The 17,141-nt window shown below is 37.3% G+C and overlaps 1 protein-coding gene across 1 annotated transcript in view; it reads left to right on the top strand.

Moving 5' to 3' along the window:
- Nucleotides 1-17,141, top strand: part of KLHL20 (kelch like family member 20) — a 63,457-nt gene that overhangs the window by 25,691 nt on the left and 20,625 nt on the right. The window contains exons 4-7 of the mRNA XM_042924691.1: nucleotides 5,121-5,279; nucleotides 6,287-6,381; nucleotides 8,926-9,041; nucleotides 12,873-13,056. Of these exons, the coding sequence (XP_042780625.1) occupies nucleotides 5,121-5,279; nucleotides 6,287-6,381; nucleotides 8,926-9,041; nucleotides 12,873-13,056 (554 nt within the window). The remainder of the gene's footprint in view (nucleotides 1-5,120; nucleotides 5,280-6,286; nucleotides 6,382-8,925; nucleotides 9,042-12,872; nucleotides 13,057-17,141) is intronic.

Genomic DNA, 17,141 nt, shown 5'->3' on the forward strand with positions numbered 1-17,141 from the left:
AAATAAGGTATATTTTCTAGTCTCATTCTTATAGTATTTGATATATATGCATAAAGTCTACCTTATTGATTATGTTGCTTAGCTCTTTTATATTACTTTGTCCACAGACCTGTGTGTTAAAGTCTTCTATTATTAGTGTGTTCTATTTCTCTTTGCATCATCTGTAGTTTATATAGGTGGGTGCTGTGTTGCTTAATGCATAGATAATCATAATTCTGTATCTTAATTACAGATTGTGACCTTTAGCTTTACGAAGTATCCTCATCTGTCAGATTTCATTCTTTTGTTGTCTTGATTCTACTTTGCCTGATACCTGGCTTTCAGTTCCTATTTGTTTTTTGTTGTTGTTTCCACTTGCCTGATGTATCTTTGCCCATTTGCCCTTTATTTTTAGCATTTTTGCATCATAATGTTTTAGGTATTTTTCTTGAATTTGCATAGAGATAAGTTTTGCTTTGTGAGCCAGTTTGAAAATCTTTTTCTTTAAATAGGCAATTAAAGGGGCACCTGGGTGGCTCAGTGGGTTATGCGTTCAACTTCAGCTCAGGTCATGATCTTATGATTCGTGGGTTCAAGCCCCACATCGGGCTCTATGCTGACAGCTGAGAGCCTGGAGCCTGCTTTGGATTCTGTGTCTCCTCCCTCTCTCTGTGCCCCTCCCCAGCTCACGCTCTGTCTGTCTGTCTGTCTCTCTCTCTCTCTCTCTGTCTCAAAAATAAATAAACATTTAAAAAAATAAAATAAAATAAATAGGGAATTAAAGCCCATTTTTATCTGTTGCCATGACTGATATGTTTGTTCTCAACTCTCATATTTTTATAAATAGTATATACTTTAGTTGTATTTACTGTATTTCTTTTTCTATATGATGTCTTCTTTGCTTTTTAAATTTTATTTTGATGTATAGAAACATTTGTTTTTGTTCTAGTGATTATTTTTGTAAACTAGGAAAAGAAGAGCAAATTAAAGCCCAAAGTAAGTAGAAGGAAGAAAAGAATAAAGGTTAGAGTAAAAAATTAATTGTTCTTTGAAAAAAAAAATTGATTAACTTCTAGCTATATAGATCAAGAAAAGGAGACAAGACACAAATTACCAATATCAGATATAAGAGGACATCACTACAAATCCCTCAGATTAAAAAAGATAATAAGGAAGTGTTATGAGCAACATTTTGCCAATAAATTCAACAACTGATAGGAAATGGACAAATTCTTTGAAAAACACAGATTCCAGAAACTGACTCAAGAAGAAACAGAAAACCAGAACAACCCTACATCTATGAAAGTAATTGAAATAATAATTTAAAAACCTTCCCACAAAGAAAATGCTTGTCTCAGATGGTGACAAACATTTAAGGAAGAAATAATACTAATCCTATAGAAAGTCTTCCAGAAAAAGGAGGAGGAGGTTGCCAAATAAGGACAAAATACCCTGCTATCAAAACCACAGACACTTGGGGTGCCTGGGTGGCTCAGTCGGTTGGGCGTCTGACTTTGGCTCAGGTCTTGATCTTGCTGTTCAAGCCCCGGGTCAGACTCTGCGGACAGCTCAGAGCCTAGAGCCTGTTTCAGATTCTGTGTCTCCCTGTCTCTCTCTCTCTCTCTCTCAAAAATAAATAAACATTAAAAAAAAAAAAAAACAGACGTTAGAAGAAAACTAAAGATGGAGATCTCTCATTAATTTAGATGGGAAAATTTTTAATAAAATATTACTAAATTGATTCCAACTAAATATAGGAAGTGACTACACCGTGACTAAATGGAGTTTATACCTCCATTAAGTTAATAGTATTTTATAGTAACACTTAATTTCCCATTCAAAATAACCTAAATTCTTCATACTTTTTTTTAACAGATTTGACTCTTAATTTCATTCCACTGTTTTTTTTTTTAATATTTATTTCTTTTGACATAGAGAATGTACGTGTGTGTGTGTACGAGCGGGGAGGGACAGAGGGAGAGAGAATCCCAAGTAGGCTTCTCACGGTCAGTGTGAGCCCACGCGAGGCTGTCTCATGAACTGTGAGATCATGACCTGAGCCGAAATGAAGAATCAGACGCTTAACGGACTGAGCCCCCCCAGGTGCCCCTTTCCCACTGTCTTCACATACGAAAATCCACTCTCTAAAACTAAAGATTTGCTACCACTGAGAATTTCCAAAATAATTTGCAAAAGTCATTGGATCCCATATTAAGAATTCCCTGCTTTGGGGATGATCGTCATATTCTATATCTTGATTGTGGTCATGGTTACGTGAGTATATACATTTATCAGAACTCATTGTTCTGTACACTTAAAATAAATAAGGTTGATTTTTAAAAAGTTTCCTGTTTTAGGTGCACCTGGGTCACTCGGTTGGTTAAGTGTCCAAGTCTTGATTTCGACTCAGATCATGATCTCATGGTTGTGTGATCCGGCCCCCTCAGGCTCTGCACGAAGCGTGGGATTGGGATTCTCTGTCTCCCTCTCTCTCTGCCCCTCCCCAACTTGTGCTTCCTCTTGCTCTCAAAATAAATAAACTTAAAAAAAAAATTCCTGCTTTAACCATAGCTTGGGTTTTACATCTGATGGTAGTTGCAAATTCTGAAGAATATCCTTAACAGAGAAAGATTTGGAATCCCTTCCAGTTCTGAACCTGCCTTTCAAATGAACCTGATTTATACCATGATGAAATCCCCTTGTTTGTGGAGTAGAATGCACTTGTTTGTGCACTAGTTCTGTGCAGATGCAAAAAAAGTCACCATTTAGGGCATTAACACATGTGACTCATTTAAATTATTTTCTAACTTAAGTCTATTTAATTTCCTTCTTTTTCATTAGACCTGGCTTAATTCATACGGTGTCATTTGTCCATAAAGGTAAATTAAAAAATTGTCTTTCAACATTAAGTTCGCCATTCACTCCTGGTAGAACAACTCTAGTTAACTTTGCTTATTCGCTTTTATTGTTTTCAGCTTTATTCATTTTTCAAATTGCATCTCCATTCATTAGAGGAAACTAAAAGTAAGCTCATTACCATAATAGTGTGGGACTTAAAATCCAGATCTCCTATAAACTTTTATTTAAAACAGATACTTTAAAAAGCATTATTTTCTTAACCTGGTTGTTTGGTCAAGGATAGACTCCAGTTCTAGATTTGCTCTAATGGTAGATCACTAATATCTTTTTTCTTCTTGGTGGAAAAAGAAGTGACAGTTTAACTAGACTATCAAAAGTATTAGTTCTACTCTTTGCTGTTAGTGCCAAACAAATATTTTCTAACATAGATTTTCACGTCTTCTTGCCATTTAATGTTTCCAGTAAGTAGTGAATATAATAGTGGTTTGTTCATAAAGTTTAAACTTAGTGATCATTGGTTTATAATCACTAAGTTAGGAAAAAGAATTTATATTTTAACAAGATCCAAAAGAATGTTAAGGCACTGCTTCGCAAAGAGATATGATACCACACTTGTGTTTAAGTTAAGAGATCAGAGTGAAGAAGAGAAAAAAGAGGAAAGAAGATACAGTCATGGCTACAGTTCTGCATGCTGTGAAGGCCAGCACACATAATTTAGGGCTAGGCCTCGAATTTTGCCTTGATTTTATAGCCGCCAAGTTGGGGTTGCCAGGTAAAATACAGGGTGCCCAGTTAAATACAAGTTTCAGATACACAGCAAGTAATTTTGTAGTGTAAGTATGTCCTTTGTTTTTATTTGCTAAATCTGACAGCTGTGCCACAGAGAATACAATGCAGTCATTCTAACTACTAAGTTACCTGGGTAGGCAACCTCAGCTAAAATATGGAGGTAACCTATTTTATTTCCTGAACCCCAAGGGTCTCTCACTCAGGTGATTTGAAAACCTGTGCCATAAAAATTGGAGAGGTCATTAATATTTTCCGCTACAAGTATAGCCAACCTTATGGCTTCATTTTAGAATTTGCATTTGTTTCTAATGTACTTGGGATAAAACAGTCTTAATCAAATATTCAAATTGCTATGGCTTATCTTGTATCCTGCCTAATATTCTGATTTTTAAAAAAAAATTTTTTTTTTTAATGTTTATTTTGAAAGAGAGACAGAACTTGAGCAGGGGAGGGGCAGAGAGAGAGGGAGACACAGAATCCGAAGCAGGCTCCAGGCTCTGAGCCGTCAGCACAGAGCCCGACATGGGGCTCGAACTCACAATCTGTGAGATCACGACCTGACTGAAGTCAGTCGCGCACCTGACTGAGCCACCCAGGTGCCCCAGTAATATTCTTTTTGATGAGCATGAAAAAACCCTGTCCTAAGGGAATACATCATCTGCATTGGAGGTCACTCCTAACTGTATTCTTCCTGCGCTGATAATAGACATCATGTGTAGCACAATCTTCTGAATGAGAACAAACCGCAGGGAGGGTAGCATTGACTGTTTCCCTCTTCCACGTTGCACCCTGACCCTTTTACTCTACGTACTGATGGCAGGGTATACAAGATCTTGGGATTTGTGGCTGGACTGCACAACAGGGTAATATCCTTGTTGCCATTTCGCCTCCATTCTGATATCTGTATATCAGAGTGGTTTGATCCTCAGAGGTTTTCATGAGTCTCTCTCCTCAATATATTCATTCTTGCTTGTGGAATTGCTGACACCCTCATTCTTTTTTTAAATTGGCCCCTTAGTGTTTCTCTTTCAGCAACTTATCCTCCTCTGAAAGCTTTTTCTGATTTTTTTATATGCCTCATAGTTCTGGAATTATAACTTGATGTAGTTAGTTTCATTTATTTTTAATGTTAAATGTAGATTTTGATACTTCATTTTAGAAAAACAGATTTTATTTTTCTTAAACTGCTTGAATCACAAATTATTATTTCTAAAATTTTAATTGTGTCCTCAGTACTTTCCTTTGTTCCCCACCTTTTTTTTTAATGAATAAATGTTATTTTTTTAGAGCAGTTTTAAGTTCACAGCTAAATGGAACAGAATTCCCATGTACCCCATTTACACACACACTCCCATCCCTATTGTCAATATCCTGCACCAGAAAGGTACGTTGGTTACAACTGATGAACTTACAGTGACAAGTAAATCATCATCAAGAGTAAATTAAATGTGGTCACAATTGTTTTTCTTTTATTCTTACTGAATTTTGAACAGGTGATGGAAAGTGAAGAGTTCATGTTGCTTCCAGCCAATCAGCTCATTGATATAATATCTAGTGATGAACTAAACGTTCGCAGTGAAGAACAGGTGTTCAATGCAGTGATGGCCTGGGTCAAATACAGTATTCAAGAAAGACGTCCTCAGTTACCCCAGGTATGGTGAAAATGTTTCTTCAAGTAACTGCCCTTTTTGTACTGGATGAAATAATAAATGTTTGACTTACAAAAAATAAGCGATTGTCACTGTCCCTTATATTAGACTGTAAGAGACACCATCTATCCCAAATAATCAAGAAGATACTGTTTAGAAGCATTTTAAGTGTTTATCATTTTGAACTTTTTGCTCCTTGGCTTCCTCTCTATTTTGCATCAACTCTAGGTTAGGGTTATAGCACAAGTCAGAACCTAAAGGTGTAAATGAACAAAAGAAAGCAAGGATGACAATTATCGTGCTTCCCTTCCTTGTGGCTTGGAAATCTCATCACATTTGGAAGAGTAAAGGGATGATATGGGCCGTAAGTGGTCACTAAATGAATGTTTAATGTTCTCGTTATTATGACGATAGTCTTTAGCAGTTTAATAGGATATTCTTCTGGATTGTTTCAGTCCAGTTATATAAGCTAATTATAGAAGAGCTTATAACATATTGCTGAAAGCTAGGGGCGCCTGGGTGGCTCAGTCGATTGGGCGGCCCACTGCGGCTCAGGTCATGATCTCGCCATCTGTGACTTCAAGCCCCGCCTTGGGCTCTGTGCTGACAGCTCAGAGCCTGGAGCCTGCTTCCGATTCTGTGCCTCCCTCTTTTTCTGCCCCTTCCCTGCTTGGTCTCTGTCTCTCTCTCTCTCTCTCAAAAATAATAAACATTAAAAAAAATTAAAAAAAATTTTTTTTAAAAACATATTGCTGAAAGCTCAAAGTGGCATTCTAAAATGATATTAGTATGCTTTCAATTTTCTGACTATTGTGATTACTGAATTGATGGAATAAACTTAGGTTTAGTATTTATGCCTTCCCTCTGTCTTTATTATTTATTAATTAAATCAAATTAATTCAGTTAGATCCCAAAGCAAGTGGAAAGACTATGGGAACTTGTGTTACGTATTCTGTTAAATATCCTGCAGGTGGGAGCTCGTGCCTTTAACGGTATTTATTATCTCTTAGGTGCTGCAGCATGTTCGTCTGCCTTTGCTTAGTCCCAAGTTCCTGGTGGGCACTGTAGGCTCTGATCCCCTCATCAAAAGTGATGAGGAGTGCAGGTATGAATGGCCCTGGGTGGGAAAAATCAACAACTAAGCATTTCTGTTTTCTTCTAATTTCTTTATTTGTGTTGCTTCCTAAATGTTGTATTTCTTAGTGCTGACACCAGAGCAGTTTTTAACAGGTTTTTCTTCTGGGTTAGGGTCAAGAGGAGGAGATGGAAGAAGAGAGGACTGAGCTTCCAGTACTCCATTCCATTAGTTTTTATGTGTGGTGCTTATTGGTGTAGAAGTGGCAATAAAGAGGTAGATTTCTAAGATTTTAATGCAAGCTTGAATTTGAAGAGGCAATTCTCTGCTAATATATGTTTTTCTTGAGATAAATAACGCTGTTGAATCTGTCACAAAGTACCAAGAGCACTGTTCCTTCCATCACATATAGCTGCTTAGGGAATAGGACCAGCCTTGCTTTCTGAGGTTGTGGACAGAGTCAAAGGTCTGCTAGTCAAGTAGCTGTGGAAGGGTTTCCACCAGAGCTTGGTGGGGTAGTTTCATGATGTTCTTCGTGAAAGAAATTCTAAATGCTTCTATAACATAAACAAAACACCTGTTTTATTGGGCTATCTCTGTAATATAGACACAAATTGATAAATTACTTTTCCCAGTTTGATAGATTTTAAGATTTGGGTTCAAATCAAACTATATGGTGTTTTTAACCATTTTTTCCCTAGCATGTTCTATATATAAAAATGAAAAGAACTCCTTGAAATACACTGACCTTTGGGTCTCCCTTAGTGACTAAAGAAACTTGCTTTAGTATTAGGAATCCCTAGAACAGAAGTAGAACATGTAGATTCGTTTGCATTTCTTCTATAATCTGAAGCCTGTCCCTTAGAAAGAAATGTCAGAGGGGGTTTTAGATATTTGGGGTTTTATTTTTTTATTTTTAAATGTTTGTTTATTTTGAGAGAGAGTGTGTGAGCGAGTGGGGGAGGGACAGAGAGAAAGGGAGAGAGAGAAACCCACATAGGCTCCCCACTCAGCACAGAGCCCAACATGGGGCTTGATCTCAGGTGCGCGAGATCACGACCTGAGCCAATATCAAGAGTCGGATGCTTAACTGACTGAGCTACCCAGGTGCCCTGATATTTGTATTTTAAATAAAAATCAGACAAATGGCAATTAATTCCCTCAAGTATGTATAGTAGCAGAAGGAAAACCATATGGAATTACGGATTCTGAAATCCGAAGAAGCAATGCAAAAGTGCTCCCCATCCATAAAACATAAATCAGATTGTACTGATTCTGATGCACCGAGTAGAGGTACTTCCAAAGTCACTTTTAAAGGAAACCCTTTACTGATATCCTGGCCTCACCATTTACTAGATGTGGGACCTTAGGCAAGTTACCTTAACCTCTTTCTGCTATGGTTTCTTTATCTGTAAAGTAGGGACAATAATAGTACCCCCAGTGGTGGGGATTGTTGAGTTAATATATACTAAACCCTTATAACAAGGACTGATACATAGCTATAAGTGTTCTCATTGTTACTATTAATTTTGGGTTGGCTTGCTAAGTTTTAGCTCTATAGTACTCTCTTTAGGAGAGTACTATAAACCCTCAACACTTAAAAACTGGCTATTAAGAGATCCCAGTCTTTGTTTTTAAGGCTGAGGAAGCTTGAGAAAGTTCTTGGTCATCAGCTTGGGTTTTGGGTGGGGAGAAGCTGTTGGTTTGGGGTTTGGTTTGATTTTTTTTTTTAGGATAAGAAACTCAAAAGGGGCCCTATCAAACCATATATTGGAAGTACATAATTGGGTCATGCTTGGGATTGGTCCTGGAGGAATAAATTACTCTTTGTAGCATAAAAAGCTAGAGAAATGAAAATATATTTTAGGAAACACTTTCAAGATTGGGAAAGAACAGAGTTTCCACTAATCAGGTCCTGAATCACCCAGAGAGAGGACTCAAGTGAGCTAAGTACGTATGTGATTAGTTTGTATTAGGATATTGTATTTAACAAGTGTAATTACTAGGTTCTTCTCAGAAAGTACCTGAAGAGACAGGGAAAAAAATTGTTCCTCCTCAGTAGACTTGCTGAGAGTAAACCATTTCATACAGTACCAGATAGCAAATTAACATTAAATGACAGTACACTGTTTCTTCTTAACAATCCAATTTTTGACTTAGTTTTATTATTTAATTAATCTAACAACTGTCTAGTGCCAAGGCTGATGTGCTACTCTGCCAGTATCCTGCAGAATCTAGTAAAATTCATGAGAAAGCAATAACTATGCAGGTTTGTAATTGAGTTGTAAATTTTAGTTTCCCGTAAGTTATCGGTGGTCCCAAGCATAATGAGTTTCAGGCTAAATTTGCACTAAGATAGGAAGTCATGATGGAAATACTAATCAATTTACAACTCATAGTATGACTGGCATCATTTCTCTCATGTTTGTGACTTTTTAATATTGGCTGGCATTCATGATTTTGTTTGATTTATGCTTACTCCCCTTTGCCAATTTACGTATTCCTAAACCATATTGGAATTTGACTAACAATATTATTTAGACATTTGGAATAAAGGAAGAATTTTCTCCACAGAGACTTGGTAGATGAAGCTAAAAACTATCTCCTCTTACCTCAAGAACGACCACTGATGCAAGGACCAAGGACAAGACCACGGAAACCTATCCGATGTGGAGAAGTACTCTTTGCAGGTTTGGGTCTTAATATACTGTGATTAAACTGAATGTTTTCCTACATGTTAAACTGTCATTTGAGTAGTCCTTTGGACAATTGTGATATCCACTGTCATAAGAGACACATAATAAGTTACCATGTAGCTTGACTCCTTAACTCATGATCCAACACTGGTATTCTCCAAGAGTGCTCTATTTTTATGTAAGTCTAAAAATGTCATGCAGTAGATATTTTGTTAAAATGAGTCATAGGCATTTTTTATATACCAGTGTGCAAGTCACCTCATAATTACCTAGAACTGTCAAAAAACATGATCTTTACAGGGAGGCCTGGGTGGCTCAGTTGGTTAAGGCATCCGACTTCGGCTCAGGTCATGATCTCGTGGTTCGTGGGTCTGAGCCCCACATCAGGCTCCATGCTTGCTGATAGCTCGGAGCCTGGAGCCTGCTTCAGATTCTGTGTCTTCCTCTCTCTCTCCTCTTCCACTCACACTCTGTCTCTCTCTCAAAAATAAGTAAACATTTAAAAAAAGTTTAAAAAACAAAACATTATCTTACATTAAACAGTTACACACTTTCCTAGCTCCACTGAGCTAGATTGAGCCCAAGACAGCCTGCTGTATCATTTTGCTCCTACTCTCTGCTCCTTAATCTTTAAGAACTTTCATCCTGAGATGTCACTTCCATCCACGTAAATTCAGCTCTCTTGTTCACCTGAATAACAGCTTTCTCACAGTTGCATCAAACTACTTTTTACTAGTTCTGTCTTAGTCCATCGGGCTATTCTAACAGAAAACCAGAAACTGGGTGGTTATAAACAACATAAATTTATCTCTCACAGTTCTGGAGGCTAGGAAGTCTAAGATTAAGGCACCAGGAGATTCTATGTCTGGTGAGGGCCCACCTGCTTCTTCATGGAAGTTGGTCTTCTTATCTTTTTGCTGTGTTCTTACACGGAGGTAGGGGCAAGGGAACTTTCTGAGGTCTCCTTTATAAGAGCACTGATCCCATTCATGAAAGCTCTGCCCTTATAACCTAAGCACCTTGAAAAGGCCCTACCTCCTAATACCATCACACTGGGGACTAGATTTCAACATGTAAATTTTGGTGGGACATACATACATTCAGTCTGTAGCAAGTTCTCTGAATTTTTTTTCTAATTCTGATTCGTGGAGCTAACCGGGACGCATAGTGTTTGTATTTAAGCTCCCAACTTTCACTAATTCCATGGCTCCTTAGATGTAGACATCCTTGGATTCTTTTGTCCCATTTTAATATATGAAGTGTTCTATTCCTTTTCATCAGGGAATTTTGTGCAATCTCTGGGGCCTAGTATCCTTTTCCATCAACCTAACCACTGCCTATCTTTTTTCTTCCCAATTTAATTTTCTCTTGGCCTGTGGGAATATATTTTCCCCTATATTTTTAGAGGGAAAATTTGATAATTTATGTTTTTAGCTCTCTCCTTTTAAGTTTTTTCATCTAAATTCCTTCATGTAGAGGATTGTAGTATTTCTGCAAGAAGAAAATTGATGCCAGGTTTTCTTTTTCACTCCAGTCCTCATCAGACTTTTTTTTCTCTTTTGAAGAATTTCTTTATTTTTGTTTTAGATTTCAAACTTAATTATTAATTCATTATGCACTGAATTCTCCCATACATCTAGTGTCCAAATGTCTCTGTTATTAATAGATTTATAATTTGTATTATTATTCTTATTTATTCCTATGTATGCATGAACATATTCACCTGCTATGTGGGTTTACACAGACATTTGCATGCTCGCACCTACATACATCTGCATCCTTGCTCTCCCATAGAGCAGTCTTAGAGTTTCTCTTTCCCACTTTTGAAAGTTGATGGTCTATTTTGAAATTAGAAGTCTGCAAGATCTAATTATTTGTGGTACCTGTGTCTTCATGATGTCATGTTGTTTTTGGGAATTCTAGTAGTAGGACCATCTTTATGGAGTTACGCCCATTATTATGAAGATCTATTAATCTATTTTGATAGATTATTATGAAGATCTATTAATCTATCTATTAATCTATTTTGTTTGGCTATTGTTTTAGTAGCTGGAGTAGGGGTGGCAGTATTGTTAGACTTCACTTTTTTTTTTAATTTTTTAAAATGTTTTATTTACTTTTGACAGAGAGAGAGACAGAGCATGAGTGGGGGAGGAGCAGAGAGAGAGGGAGACACAGAAGCTGAAGTAGGCTCCAGGCTCTTAGCTGTCAGCACAGAGCCCGATGCGGGGCTCGAACTCACAGACCACAAGATCATGACCTGAGCCGAAATCGGACGCTCAACCGACTGAACCACCCAGGCGCCCCTAGACTTCACTTTTTAAGCTCCATAATGTAGCCCTTATTTTGGATTGGAATAGAGATGATTTGAAAGAATAATAAATTAAAATTATCTGCTATAACCACTTTTTTATTCAGGGAGCACTCTGAGAAGCTCTGTGGAACTCAGTTTGAACTTGTTATTCTGGTTATCAAAAATGTAGTTTCTTCAAAACATTTCCTGACCTTAAATGTCAGTTTGGATAATGTAGAATTCTCTATAGAGTGTAGATTAAACAGAAAGTAAAGTATTTTATAGCATAAGTCATAAGAATTTTTGTGTTATTTTCAGTTATAAGAGGACCTATTAAGAGACTGTGAATAGATGAGTCAAAATCTTTCCCCAGTAGAATAAAAAGAAAACTAGGCTTCTGAATTATAGTTCTTTTTTTTTGAGACTGAGCCACCCAGGCACCCCACAAAGTTATTATATTATTGACTGTATTCCCTGTGCTCTATATTACATCCCCATGACTAATTTATTTTATACTGGAGGTTTATACCTTTTTAATCCCCTTCACCTATTTTGCCTGCCCCCCAACCCTTCTCCACTCTGGTAACCAACAGTTTGTTCCCTGTATCTATGAGTTTGTTTCTGTTTTGTTTTGTTTGTTTCCACGTAAGTGAAATTGTACAGCATTTGTCTGACTTATTTCACTTGATTGGATCCCTAGATACAACTATGTTGTCGCAAATGGCAAGATTTCCTTCTTTTTTATGGCTGAGTAATATTCAATTATGTATATATAGTATATCTCATTCATTTATCAGTAGATACTTAGGTTGCTTTCATATCTTGGCTATTATAAATAATGCTGCATTGAATATAGGGGTTCATATTTCTCTTTGAATTAGTGTTTTCGTTTTCTTTGGATAAATATTCAGAAGTGGGATTGCTGGGTCATATGATAGTTCTATTTTTAATTTTTTAAGGCCTCCATATTGTTTTTCAGAATGACTGCACCAATTTACGCTACTACTAACAGTGTATGAGGATTCCCTTTTCTTCACATCCTCACCAACGCTGGTTATTTTTTGTCAGGTTTTAGTTCTTTAAGCTTTCGATAACAAATTACATTTATGTAGTATTTTATTCTTTAGAAAGCAGCTTAATGTATTTATTATTTCACTTTTAAATTTTTGTTCCTTATTTAACAAGTAAGGTAGTTTATAAGATATTCTCAAGATCACATCACTTAGCAGAGGTAACACGCAAACTCCAGTCTTCTAACTAAATTCAGTGTTTTATCCATTAAATGCCACTTACTTCCCAATCTGACTTAAACTGGTGTCCTTGCTCTTCTCTGTAAAATGGATTTATTTAGAAAATTAAAGATTATCGCAACCCCAGTGGAATAAGTAAAAGTCATAACTTATGTTTTGACCTGCTTCTAGAGATATTTGGTAAGTCCAAGCAATAGGTCATGATTTGAAGTTTTGAAGTGAGTAATACATTCTGTGCATTAGAACAAGTATTCTCTTGACCACTTGTATTACTTCCCCCAGTTGGTGGCTGGTGCAGTGGAGATGCTATTTCTAGTGTTGAACGGTATGATCCACAGACCAATGAATGGCGAATGGTAGCTTCGATGAGCAAAAGGCGATGTGGAGTTGGGGTCAGTGTTCTTGATGACCTGCTATATGCAGTAGGAGGCCATGATGGATCCTCATATCTCAACAGTGTTGAAAGGTAAGTAAGGTCAATTTCAAATTTTCTTCTCTGCTATTCATGTAGTTTTCACTTGAGATGTTAACCAGGAAACAAATGTGTTTTGCTGCTTTAGTATTGCATCTACTAGTTGGCAGCCTTGACCACTTAGCATAACATATGAGTCCTTTATAATTTAACTTCCACCTGACCTATTTTTCCAGTCTGTCTCCCCTGGCATACCCCTATTCCCTAATGCTACTGCAGACCCACCAAATTTCCTGTGGTTCCTTGGGCATGCTAAATCCTTTTATTTCTCTTTGCCTACTCATATGCTTGCTGTTCTTTCTTCCCTGGAATATCTCTACAAGACTCAATGTTTTTACTTCTTATATAAAGCCTTCTCTGACTCCCTACAGACTATTGATTACTCATTCCTCTGCTCTTTCATAAGTATTTTGAATATACTTGTACATATCTGATTGGCTATCATTGTTAAAATGTCTTTTCCCATATCTATCCCAGTGCCTGGCACATTAGAATTCTACAGTAATTGATTTTTAATAACTTCTGGCTTCTGGCTCACATACACCCTTTTTCATTCAGCTGTGCTGATTTACAGTGATTCTTGGCATTTCTTAAACATGTCTGTGAAATCCTGCAGCATAGCGGGGCTGGTTCAATATTCCCAAATCAATCAATGTGATATATCACATTAATAAAAGAAAGGATAAGAACCATATGATCCTGTCAATAGATACAGAAAAAACAGTTGACAAAATACAGCATCATTTCTTAATAAAAACCCTCAAGATAGTCGGGATAGAAGGAACATACCTTAACATCATAAAAGCTGTATACGAAAAGCCCACAGCCAGTATCATCCTCAATGGGGAAAAACTGAGATTTTTCCCCCTGAGATCAGGAACATGTCAGGGATGTCCATTCTCACCACTGTTGTTTAACATAGTATTGGAAGTCCTAGCCTCAGCAATCAGACAACACAAAGAAATAAAAGGCATCCAAGTTGGCAAAGAAGTCAAACTTTCACTCTACCTGGAAAACATGAAAGACTCCACCAAAAAGCTGCTAGAACTGATACATGAATTCAGCAAAGTTGCAGGATACAAAATCACTGTACAGATATCAGTTGCGTTTCTATACACCGATAATGAAGCAACAGAAAGAGAAACCAAGAAATCGATCCCACTTACAATTCCACCAAGAACCATAAAATACCTAGGAATAAACCTAACCAAAGGTGTAAAAGATCTGTATGCTGAAAACTATAGAAAACTTATGAAGGAAATTGAAGAAGACACAAAGAAATGGAAAAACATCCCATGCTCATGGATTGGAAGAACAAATTATCATTAAAATGTTGATACTACCCAAAGCAATCTACACTTTCAATGCAGTCCCAATCAAAATTGCACCAGCATTCTTCTCAAAGCTAGAACAAACAATCCTAAAATTTGTATGGAACCACAGAAGACCTTGAATACCCAAAGTAATGTTGAAAAAGAAAACCAAAGTGGGAGGCATGACAATCCCAGACTTTAGCCTCTGCTACAAAGCTGTAATCATCAAGACAGTATGGTATTGGCACAAAAACAGACACATAGACCAATGGAATAGAGAACCCAGAATTGAATGCACAAATGTATGGCCAGCTAACCTTTGACAAAGCAGGAAAGAGTCTCCAATGGAAAAAAGACAGTCTCTTTAGCAAACGGTGTCGGGAGAACTGGACAGCAACATGCAGAACAATGAAACTAGACCACTTTCTTACAACATACACAAAAACAAACTCAAAATGGATGAAAGACCCAAATGTGAGACAGGAAACCATCAAAACCCTAGAGGAGAAATCAGGCAACAACCTTTTTGACCTCAGCTGCAGCAATTTTTTGCTCAACACATGTCCAAAGGCAAGGGAATTAAAAGCAAAAGTAAACTATTGGGACCTCATCAAGATAAAAAGCTTCTGGACTGCAAAGGAAACAGTCAACAAAACTAAAAGGCAGCCGACAGAATGGGAAAAGATATTTGCAAATGACATATTAGATAATGTATCCAAAATCTATAAAGAACTTACCAAACTCCACACCCAAAAAACCAAATAATCCAGTGAAGAAAAAGGCAGAAGACATGAATAGACACTTTTCCAAAGAAGACATCCAGACACGTGAAAAGATGCTCAGCATCACTCATCATCAGGGAAATACAAATCAAAACCACACTGAGATACCACCTCACGCTGGTCAGAGTGGCTAAAATTAACAACTCAGGAAACAACAGATGCTGGTGAGGATGTAGAGAAAGGGGAACCCTCTTACACTGTTGGTGGGAATGCAAATGGTGCAGCCACTCTGGAAAACAGTGTGGAGGTTTCTCAAAAAGTTAAGAACAGAACTACTCTATCACCCAGCAATAGCACTACTAAGAATTTACCCAAGGGATACAGGAGTGCTGATACATAGGGGCACATGCACCCCAATGTTTACAGCAGCACTGTCAACAATAACCAAATTATGAAAAGAGCCTAAATGTCTATCAACTGATGAATGGATAAAGAAGATGTGGTTTGAGATGTGGTTTGGTCTCTTGGCAATGAGAAAGAATAAAATCTGGCCATTTGCAGCAAAATGGATGGAATTGGAGGGTATTACAGTAAGTGAAATAAGTCAGTCAGAGAAAGGCAGATATCATATGTTTTCACTCATATGTGGAACTTGAGAAACTTAACAGAAGACTCTGGGGGAAGGGAACGGGAAAAAATAGTTACAGAGAGGGAGGGAGGCAAACCATAAGAGACTCTTAAATACAGAGAACAAACTGAGGGCTCATTGGGGTGGGGGCAGCAGGGGAGAGGGGAAAATGGGTGATGGGTATTGAGGAGGGCACTTGTTGGGATGAGCACTGGGTGTTGTATGTAAACAATGAATCATGGAATCCTTCCCCAAAACCGAGAGCATACTGTATACACTGTATGTTAGCTAACTTGACAATAAATTATATTAGAAACAAACAAACAAAAAAATCCTGCAGCATGTAAAGATCTAGAGGTATAGGGGCACCTGGGTGGCTCAGTCAGTTGAGCATCTGACTCTTGATTTTGTCTCAGGTTATGATCCCAGGGTCATGGGATTGAGCCCTGCATCAGTCTCTAAGCTGAGCATGGAGCCTGCTTAAAATTATCTCTCTCTCCCTCTGCCACTTTCCCCTGTTCGCTCTCTCTCTAAAATTACAAAAAAAAAAAAAAAAATCTAGAGGTATAGATTATAGAGCTGAAAAACCAAACAGAGGGATTAGCTCCACAGAAGTTAAAAAAAAAAAGTGTGCTGAAAAACAAATTGAGTTACAGGTACCTGGCTGGCTCAGGCAGTAGAGCATGCAACTTTTGATCTCAGGGTTGTAAGTTCAAGCCCCACATTGAGTGTAGAGACTATTTAAAAGAATTAAAATCATTAAAAAAAATAAAAATAAAGTGAATTAAAGAAATAAGAATGGAAATGATTAAATATTTACAACTTAATAATAATTAAGCCCAAATATATCAAAATGTGTGGGATGCAACTAAGATAGTATTCAGAGGCAAATTTATATGCATTATAACAATATGCATACATTTGAAAATAAGAAAGATGAGAAAATAAATCATTCTTTTAAATCAAGAAGTTATAAAAAGCCACAAAATCCAAGAAAATACAAAGAAAAAATTAATGAGATTGAAAACAATTAAAATTGATATAATTACAAAACGAGCAATTTGATAGTTTTTTGATAGTATGTTATAAAATTAAAAATGACTTGGGACGCCTGGATAGCTCAGTCAGTTAAGTGGCAGGCTCCTAATTTCAGCTCAGGTCATTATCTCAGGGTCATGAGATCGAGCCCCACATTGGGCTGTGTGCTGGGTGTGGAGCCTGCTTGAGATTCTCTCTGTCCTCCCTCTGCCCCTCGTCCACTTGTCTCTAAAAAAAAATGTGAATAGATGGACTAAAATATTTTTAAAAAGGTGGGGCGAGTGGCACCTAGTCAGTTGAGTCAGTTGAGTTGACGCTCAGTCAGTTGAGCGTCCAACTCTTGATTTCAGCTCAAGTTATGATCCCAGGGTCATGGGA

Source organism: Panthera leo, chromosome F3, assembly GCF_018350215.1.
Source record: "Panthera leo isolate Ple1 chromosome F3, P.leo_Ple1_pat1.1, whole genome shotgun sequence".
Lineage (NCBI taxonomy): Eukaryota > Metazoa > Chordata > Mammalia > Carnivora > Felidae > Panthera > Panthera leo.